Source organism: Eubalaena glacialis, chromosome 2 (assembly GCF_028564815.1).
Source record: "Eubalaena glacialis isolate mEubGla1 chromosome 2, mEubGla1.1.hap2.+ XY, whole genome shotgun sequence".
NCBI lineage: Eukaryota > Metazoa > Chordata > Mammalia > Artiodactyla > Balaenidae > Eubalaena > Eubalaena glacialis.
In genome coordinates this window covers 108,624,786-108,634,789 of record NC_083717.1, presented here as the reverse complement: position 1 = coordinate 108,634,789, position 10,004 = coordinate 108,624,786, and the positions used below count along the sequence as shown (strand labels likewise).

Here is a 10,004-nt window from a genome sequence, read left to right as displayed (position 1 = left end):
GGGGCGGAAACGGCCTGTGATGTCATCGAGCCGCGCGGTGCGTTCGGCTCACTCTCCGCGCCACCCGGAAAGGTGGCTCCCAGCCATGGCTGCGGCGAACCCCTGGGACCCGGCGTCCGAGCCAAACGCTGCGGGGCTACTGCTGGGCCATTTCGTAGCTTCGGGGTTGGTTACTCAGGTGCGTGGGGGGCGATGGCGTCATTAAGGGTGTGCCCACGGTGGCGACAGAAGATGGCTGTGAGGTGGTGGTGCTGGCTGCGGGAGTGGGTGGGAGGGTGCTGGCTGGGGGCTGTTCTAGAGTCGGGGCCGATGGAGCTCTTTGTAGGCAGCAGAAGTGACTGGTCCGCGGTGGGTTCTGCAAAAGCGGGGCTCTAAGGAGATGGTGTTTCAAGTGTCTGGCAGGCGAGTTATCCCAGGTCAGTTCTTGGGCGGTAACAAAGACTAGTGTTACCCGCCTTTTTTCATCTAGTGATACGGCCTCTAGATTGTAATCGGTGGCGGGGTTGGGAAATAATGGGTAGGTAGTTAAAACATACGTTCCCAAAGAACGCTCGTTTGTGTGAAATATTGAAGCCTTACGGGAGGCGCCGGGTACAGGAGAGCGCCAAGGGAAGCACGCATCTTTAAAGGCCGGGGCGGGGGGGGGACAAAAAAGCATTGGTGAAAAAGACCCGAGAGACCTTGGAACATGATTGGAGGAAGGGATTAATTTTGAGAAGGAGAGAAGAGGGAGATTAGCCCAAGGAGTGGTAGTTTTAGGTTCGGCGGGAAGAGCATGCTCATAGGCCAAAGGGAACAAGCCAACAGAGGGAGAAATTGAAGATGTGAGGGAATAATGGAATAGAAATGGCAGGTGTGACAAGGGAATGGGAAAAGTGGGGTTGAGAGAAGGGAAAGAAATTTTGAGATAATGAGGAAGTTGAGGAATTTCACTAAAAAGGCAACTGAGAAAAATAGAAAAGGTAAAACCATCTACAGAGATTAGCACTATGCACATGATGAAAGATTTGTGAAAATAGACAACTTTTTATACCTAGAAGAGTCATTAGAGAATTCTACTACCTACTTACAGTAATTTTAAGATGCAGAAACTAAGACCTGAGGAGACCAAGAAACGTGTCCAGGGCCACTCAACTAGTGAAGTAGAGTTAGATCCCAGAGCTCTCCCTTTTCTGACACATTATATCATCTCTAAAATGAACTGTGATAGATGATAGATACTGTAACACTATCTTGAAAGAGTTTAAACGTCTGTTGAAGGACTTTTCTAGATTACTTGAAGACCTAGTAGCCAGACCTTATGGATTTTGGGGGAAACGAGGGGTAAGAATGAATGCGTTGGAAAATAGGCAAAACATAACCACAGCACTCCCCAGTTCTCACCTTCCTCACTTCTCTCCTGTGTTTTCTTGCTACCAGATTGCCTAGTGCTCTCACCTGTATTGTCCAGTTCTGTAACAAAGTAATTTTGTAAATTCATACTATAAGACATTTGGGACTGAGAATTGGGCTGGGGGTTGTCTTTGGGAGGATCTTCGTAGTGTCCTTCAAGTAACACTAATTAGACAGATACCTGTTTTGCCAATCCAATCCATTAGCTCCTTAAGACCTTCTTATAGGGACTTCCCTGGTGGTGTAGTGGTTAAGAATCCGCCTGCCAATGCAGGGGACACGGGTTCGATCCCTGGTCTGGGAAGATCCCACATGCCACGGAGCAACTAAGCCCATGCGCCACAACTACTGAGCCCAGGTGCCACAACTACTGAAGCCTGTGCTCCACAACAAGAGAAGCCAGAGCAATGAGAAGCCCGCACACCCCAACGAAGAGTAGCCCCCGCTCGCCGCAACTAGAGGAAGCCCACGCACAGCAACAAAAACCCAACACAACCATAAATAAATAAATAAGTAAATAAATGTTTTTTAAAAAGACCTTCTTATAATCTTACTGCACAGCTAGGCCCAGTGAGGAAACTTTGAAGATTTGTAGCATAATTTTACTTTAAGCAAACTTTACATATAAAAAACCTATTTTTATTGCAAGGATTTATCATTGATTCTTTCAAAATGATGTATTATATGATCCCTTTAAACAGTCCATCCCTTTAGTGCACATCCTCCCATGTGAATTAAAAATTGAGTGATGCTTAAAATTGTGATGTGATAAGATACAACTCTTATAGAAAATATAGTTTTTTCAGCTTTGTTTTTTTTTTTAATATTTATTTATTTAGACTCCCCTTGGTCTTAGTTGCAGCGCACGGGATCTTTAGTTGAGGCATGCAAACTCTTAGTTGTGGCATGCATGCAGGATCTAGTTCCCTGACCAGGGATCAAACCCAGGCCCCCTGCATTGCGAGCACGAAGTCTTACCCACTGGACCACCAGGGAAGTCCCAGTTACTGAGCATTTATAATGTTTAGTTCTTTCTGTCTGGAATACCTTTTCCTTCCCATCCATCATGAGCTTGTTAAGGGCAGAGAGCTTGTTTCATTCATCCTTGAATCTTCTATTGCCTAACTCAATAAATGTTATAAAATTGATTATCATCAGTCAGCAAACGTTTGCTATGAAGGGCCAGAGAATAAGTATTTGAGGTTTTTAGGTCCATAGGGTTGCAACTAGGCTGCTGTAGTATGAAAACAACATGAGATAATAAGTAAATGAATGAGCGAAGTTGAGTTTCAATAAAACTTTATTTCTGGACCCTGAAATTTGAATTTCATATAATTTTCATGTGTCACAGAATGTTTTTCTTTTGATTTTTTTTCTCCAACAATTAAGAAATATAAAAACCATTCTTAGCCCTTAAGCTATACAAAAACAGGCAATGGGTGCATTTAGTTCATAGGCTGTAGCTTCCCAATCCCTGGCCTATATGATATCTGAAGTTCTTTCCTGTGCTAACATTCTAGAAAAGAAAAAGAGGGTAGAAAAAATTATGGATGAAGCCAAGGGATGAACAAGATAATATTCTTATTCTGAGATAACCTGCAATTTAAGAAAGCAGTATAATATAGAATGAAAGGATAAAAAGGAGGTGGGGGGTAGGCTTTTTCAAGGAATAATTATGCCTGGACAAAACATTCCTTTATCTAAGAGAGGGAGAATGCGGAAAGAGACAGTATGAATGACTTGTAACCAATAGAGGTCATTTAATGAATCAGGTGAATGATTCCATAGCCCAGGAAGTGTTTAATTTTAGCCCCAGGAAGGTCTGAGAGACTAGGTCATTTGTGTAGAAGTGATTCTCCAACAATTTCAACTTTAGAATTCTTTGGTAAGCTATCAGCAATGCCAGTCTATTGTGCATGATGCCTTAAGAAATAGTACAAAGTGATTTTCTTCTTTGTTTTTCTTATTTTTAAAATATTAATATTTGGGCAAAAGATTTGTGATGGTGGAGGTTTTAAAAAACAGGAAATATACATTGCACTGTCCTACTCTGTATTTCATTTTTCAGGGGCAGCATTGGACATAATATATCCTCATATTTTAGACACGTGGGCATGCTATTCCAACACACACAAAAACTCTGACATATTGCTGCTTTCTCTGTTCACTTACCAATAGGAGATGTTAAATATATCTAAGAAATCAACTTCTTGCTTTGTGAACTTCTCCAGACTACAGCAGATCACAGATATTCAAGCTGAAATCTACCAGGTAAATTATGTTGGAGTTTTTACTTTCTACCTCTAGTATGGAAAAAAATCTTAACTGGCTCCAACAGTAATCCTCTTGCACGCAGAACAGTGTCTAGCACAAAGTCGTATAGGCTTTTCTTTGCAGTAGTTAATAGTAGTAGTAATGGTCATAGTAGTAGTTAGGAGTAGTAGCAGTAGCAGCAACAGGGCTTGAACACCAAAATGAAAAGATTCAGTAAATCCCTGGGCTCTCATAACAAATCATCCTCTTGGTCCCCTTAAATATTCCTGAGTTAAAGACTGTCCATTTTTATCAAAGCCTTTACTTCAGGCAACTTTCTGCATGAGCTAAGTGTTTTTTTGTTTCTAATGTAGAAAAACCTGGAAATTGAACTCCTAAGACTAGAAAAAGATGCAGCAGATGTTGTCCATCCTTCCTTTTTGGGTAAGTGGTTTAGTTAAATGAGTAATCATTGGAATTTCAACTTTTTCTTGGATTACTTTAAATAAGCACTAGGCTATAAAATTATTATAATTTTTCCAGGTATTGCCCCAAAGCTAACAAAGTCAGTAGAGCTTAAAAGACAAAGGCTGAAGAACTTTCCAGATGAAAGGATCCTAAAGGGACATGACAGCTAAAGCACAGTGTAGTCATGGATTGAATATTTGATTAGAAAAAAATTTTTTTGATATAAATGACATTATTGAGATATTTGGTGATGTTTAAATATAGGCTGTATTATTAATATTAATAAATATTATTTATTATTAATTAATATATATATAAAATATATTAAATATATAGTAATATTGTACTAATGTTAAATTATCTGAATTTGATACTTGTAGTATAGTTATATAAGAGAATGTTCCTATTTTGGGAAATACATGCTGAAGTTTTAGGAGTAAAAGGTCATGACGTCTGCAACTTACTCTCAAATTGGTTAGCAAAAATATGTGTATGGGCGTGTAGAGAAGAAGGGGAAAAAAAGAAAACGTAGCCAAATGTTAGTTGGTGAGTCTAGGTGAAATGTATATGGGAGTTCAATCAATGAGCTATTCTTGAAACTTTTAAGTTTGAAATTTTTTCTAAATAAAAATTTAAAAGAAGAGGCAATTGACAGCCATTAACTGAATTCTGGAGAAAATATTGAAATAAAAGTAGCTTATAAGACAAATGTTTGTTTTTTAATGCTCGTATAGAATATTAGAGACAGACACTTTATGTGAAGAATATGGCTCTGGCTATAAAAACCGAACTAGGAGAATTGGGAAACACAAAGAATTTAGCACTAGATTGGGTTGTCAGTAGGAAAAGTAAGAGAAAATAGTTGAAAATGAAACTGGTATTGGTATTAAAGACAGCAAAGGGGAGATATTTAGGAGAGAAATGGTGGGATTAATTTTTGACCATTGATAGTATTAGTGACTTCAAAACTTGTCCTGTTGCTAACTGTAATTACTGTTTCTGGTTTGTGTAGCTCAGAAGTGTCATACTCTGCAAAGCATGAATAATCATTTGGAAGCAGTGCTAAAAGAAAAGCGGTCCCTCAGGCAAAGACTGTTGAAACCCATGTGCCAAGAAAACTTGCCTATTGAAGCTGTTTATCACAGGTTAGACTAAAAAGTAGACGTTAACAGTCACACATGTTCCCTGAGGGTAGTTTTTGTTTAGACTAGTAGTTATTTCATAGCATAATTCATTAAATAGTATATGAGTGATCGTCTCTATTAACATTATTATTAATGCTGATACATTAAACCAGAAAGAAAATCCTTTACTTTTAAAGAATTATAGCAATGGTGAAGAGAAAGACATTCCTTTTGCCCGTTGTGTCTTAGGAATTATAAATAATGACTTTAATGAAAGAAATTAGATCCATAACATATAGTAAGGTGGATAAAAATCATTTTTATTATGTATAGACAGCTTTCTGTGATGTAAATTTATTGTTGCATTAATGTTGCCTCTATATAAAAATTCTGTTGGGGGAGTTTAAGCAGGGACAGATGAAAACAATGTCAACTAAAAGGAGAAAAATAACAGTTCTGATCTCACCTCTGCTGTTTATATGCCTCAAAGCCTTGGGCAAATGATTTAAGTTTTTGCCTTAGTTTCCCAATCCATAGAATGGGGATGCTTTCTATTGCTCTCTTTCTCATAGGAGTATGGCAAGTATCAAATTGAAGGTGTAGGTTATTATTAATAATAAATAACATTAAAAAGCAGTCATCTGGGGATCTGATTGCTAACTTTCTCCACCAGTGCCTCACTGACCCTGAGCAAATCAATATTTCCTCTAAGTGTCAGATCTTTTATCTTGTAGTAAAATAATAAATATACAAATCCCATTCTTGTGGATATATTCAGTATCTATTCAGTGTAGTTAAATATCATTAATGTGTATATTATACATTATATATATCAGAAAAACTGAGTAATAATTTTAAGGCATTTTGCAAATACAAAGATTCAAAGTAGTTTCATGTGTAGGCTATTTCAGTGAAGTACATTTATCCTTATTGTCTTCACCCTTCACCAAGAATGAGTAGATTGAAATGGAATGAGGTTTTACCTAGAGAAATTTTTTTAAAGTTCTTTACTCTTTTTTTAAAATTTATTTATTTTTTAAAATTTGTTAAAATTTTATTTTTGGCTGCCTTGGGTCTTCATTGCTGCGCACGGGCTTTCTCAAGTTGCAGCAAGCAGGGGCTACTCTTCGTTGTGGTGCGTGGGCTTCTCATTGCGGTGGCTTCTCTTGTTGCAGAGCACGGGCTCTAGGCGCGCAGGCTTCAGTAGTTGTGCCACGCAGGCTCAGTAGTTTGTGGCCCACGGGCTTAGTTGCTCTGTGGCATGTGGGATCTTCCTGGACCAGGGATCGAACCCGTGTCCCCTGCACTGGCAGGTGGATTCTTAACCACTGCACCAAAGTCCCAATTTTTTACTTATATGAGAAAATTATTATCATTGATGTTTGTCTAACATTAGATTGGGTTACAGATATGATTAGTGTTGTCTCTTTCTGTTTTTGTGTTTGGATGAAAAGTTAATTCCTGTTTAAAGTGAAAGAGAAGGACCTTTTTTATCACTGATATTTCCATGAATGCAGAAAGGTTATTAACGGCTCATTGGGTGGATTGTAATTCTCTTAATTTCATATTAAAAGTCCTAATTAAAGGGAAAAAAGAGAACACAAAATACCTGAATTAAAAAAAAAAAAAGAGTTGAATTTTTTCTCCCTCCTTCAGATACATGGTGCATTTGCTGGAGTTGGCAGTAACTTTCATTGAGAGATTAGAAGATCATCTTGAAATAATTAGAAATATCCCTCATTTAGATGAAAATCTAAAGAAAATGGTGAGTATTACCAATAGCATTTAAGTACCTCATCAACTCCTTTCACATTGCTTTTAGCTGTCTTTAGTTCTTTTATACTAGAATCTCAGATGTGTGATCTCCTTGTTTAACTTTTTTTGTTGGCTAATATTATGAGCAAATTACTTTTTTTTAATCAAGATGCCTTTTTGTTATTTCGAAGCCATTTTACATTGTTTTATTCCAATATTTAATAAATATGTGTTATCTTCATTGTACAAGGGACTATGCTATAGGTATCATGAGAGATAAACAGATATGACCAACCCCTGCCCTCAAATTCTCAAGGTTTGGTGAGAGAAAGTATAAGATACTCTCTACTTTATAGTATTGTATTTGCACAATGAGTGCAGCAGAGAATTATAAAGAAGATGCTATCTTTTAAGCACAGAGAAGGGGGTGATTACTTTCACTTTAGGGAGATTGGGAATAGGATAGGACGTAGGAATACTTGAATAAAGTTTTAAATAGGAGTTAGTAGCAAGCTCTATCTTGAAGAATCAGTGAAAACTGGATGTGCATCAGAAAGAGTAGTTCAGCCGAAAGCAGCGATGTGAGGAAAGCCATGAAAATTAGAGAGCACAGGTAGTGCTCAGTTGTCAACTTTTGGTGTCATAATTATTTATGATATAGTAATGTTGTATTAATGACACATGATTTCTCTCCTGTTTTCCCCTTCTTTCAAATGTTATAGAGCACAGCTTTAGCAGAGATGGATATTTTGGTGGCTGAGACAGCAGAACTGGCAGAGAATATACTCAAGTGGCGAGAACAACAGAAGGAAATTTCCTCTTGTATCCCCAGAATATTAGCTGAAGAAAATTTTCTTCATAAGTATGATGTTACAGTGCCTCCTTAACCTTTTACTTCTGAAGTTAATGTTCAAACTATTAATGCAAAGTAATTATCAGCTTTTTATTTTTGTTTAATTATATGTAGTCATGTGAAGTCCATTTCTAGTCAATTATAACATGGGTATTTATAGACTTTGCCACTAGCAATACTGAAAGAGCCCTCTTTATATTGAAATACCAAGATTCCAAGTTCATTAAGACAAAACTGAATTTTCCTTTGTTTTTCATGTATTTTCATTCCACTTTTCAATAAAACTCAAATATAACTATGATAATTAACGTGAGTACATTAACTATATCTTAGGCAGCAGACTTTATTATGTTGTTTTTTTAAAAAATGCTTGTTTCTGTGTTAGAAGAGTCTTGAATCTGAAAGTATGTTGCTTATCCCTGTGAGATTGTCACTAAGTATGCAAAAAAGAGCAAAATAGCAGACCTGACCGCTATCCTTTGAAAGGCCTGCTTGTAAGGTTGGTCCTTGGCTGGCATCTGGGAACTTAGATTTCTAGGGTTCCCCCCACTCTCACTGATAAGAGTTGCTCGCTGTGACTAAGGCGTTTGTAGAGTGTGGTTTATGCTGAACACCAGCTTTCTTCCTGGGGGTCTAGAATTTTGGTATGTGCTAGGCAGAAGGTACCTATGTGACTAGCCCGCAATAATAACCCTGGCACTGCATCTTTAATGAGCTTTTGTGGTAGACAACATTTCACACATGTCACAACTCAGTTGCTGGGGGAATTAAGCACATCCTGTGGGACTCCACTGGCAGGGACTCTGGAAGATTGTGCCTGGTTTCCCCCGGACTTTGCCCCATACACCTTTCCCTTTGCTCTTTTGCTTTGTATGCTTTTGCTGTAGTAAATCATAGCCATGAGTACAGTTATATGCTGAGTCCTATGACTCCTCCAAGCATATCATCAAACCCAGGAGGTGGGGAGGGGGGTCTTGGGGACCCGACACACTAAGCAATTCCAGAGGGTGTTCACTGGCAGCCTTAGAAATAGGCAAAGAAGAAAAGTAGAGCAAAGCAAAGAAAAAGGGACATTATTGTAAAACTTATAGAAGTTTTACCTTACAAATTGCCCAGATATTTTACCTGAGATTATTATGCATATAAAAGGGAGTGGTATACTAACACTAAGTCTCAGGATGCTTTCATTTATATCAGTAGTACAGCTACCCTTGGCTTATTTTCAGACTTGGGGTTCTCTTTTGCTTTTTTTTTTTAATTTTTTTAATTTTATTTTATTTATTTATTTTTTTATTTTTGGCTGCGTCAGGTCTTAGTTGTGGCATGCGGGATCTTCGTTGCGGCGCCCAGGCTCTTTGTTGCGATCCGCGGGCTTCTCTCTAGTTGTGGTGTGCGGGTTTTCTCTCTAGTTGTGGCGGGCTCCAGAGCACATGGGCTCTGGAGTTTGCGGCACACGGGCTCTCTAGTTGAGGCACGAGGGCTCAGTAGTTGTGGCGTGCATGGCCCTACGCCATGTGGGATCCTAGTTCCCCAGCCAAGGATCAAACCTGCGTCCCCTGCACTGGAAGGTGGATTCTTCACCACTGGACCACCAGGGAAGTCCCCTCTTCTACTTTAAGTGGATGCTTCAATATTTTTATACTGTCCTATTCTCTGTATCACTGGAGTTCACTCACCCTTGTATTCATCACACTCTTAAAGGCAAGAAGACCTCAACATAGTGTGAGTTAAGTAGTTGTTCATAAGGAAACAGGATCATTACCCAACACTACCCTGCTAAAAAAACATGTCTTGAAGCCTATTTTGCTGACCTTTGCAAATGGGATATAGAAGAGTGGTCATAATTTCTTGAACATTGCCTAGACTCTTTAAGCAAAACTTTTAGTTGTATTTCATTAGAAATCTGTTCAAGCCCAGCCTTGGTTTCAAACATCTTACTAAGCTTCTTCATGTATTGTCATACATATATATATGAGTATATGTATGTATATATATACATATATATGTGTATATATATATATATTACATCACATATGTCACAATTATTGATATACCTGGTTGTTTTGGGTTTTATTTTTGCTTTTTTGACTTTTATGTCTTTTTCAAAATAAAAAAATAAACCTGTGATTTTTAACTAAAATTTTGTGGCTCTTGTCTGA

General features: G+C 38.1%; 1 protein-coding gene across 2 annotated transcripts; it reads left to right on the top strand.

Moving 5' to 3' along the window:
• The first annotated feature begins 34 nt into the window (after positions 1-34).
• Positions 35-9,753, top strand: HAUS2 (HAUS augmin like complex subunit 2). Of its 2 annotated transcripts, XM_061180419.1 has the most exons (6): positions 35-178; positions 3,571-3,663; positions 4,020-4,089; positions 5,126-5,258; positions 6,894-7,002; positions 7,715-9,753. In XM_061180419.1, the coding sequence occupies exons 1-6, from the start codon at positions 86-88 to the stop codon at positions 7,877-7,879; spliced, it is 663 nt and encodes a 220-aa protein (XP_061036402.1). In that variant the 5' UTR covers positions 35-85; the 3' UTR covers positions 7,880-9,753. The 2 variants fall into 2 exon arrangements, with proteins under 2 accessions (XP_061036402.1, XP_061036403.1); XM_061180420.1 differs by lacking the exon at positions 3,571-3,663.
• Positions 9,754-10,004: the final 251 nt, after the last annotated feature.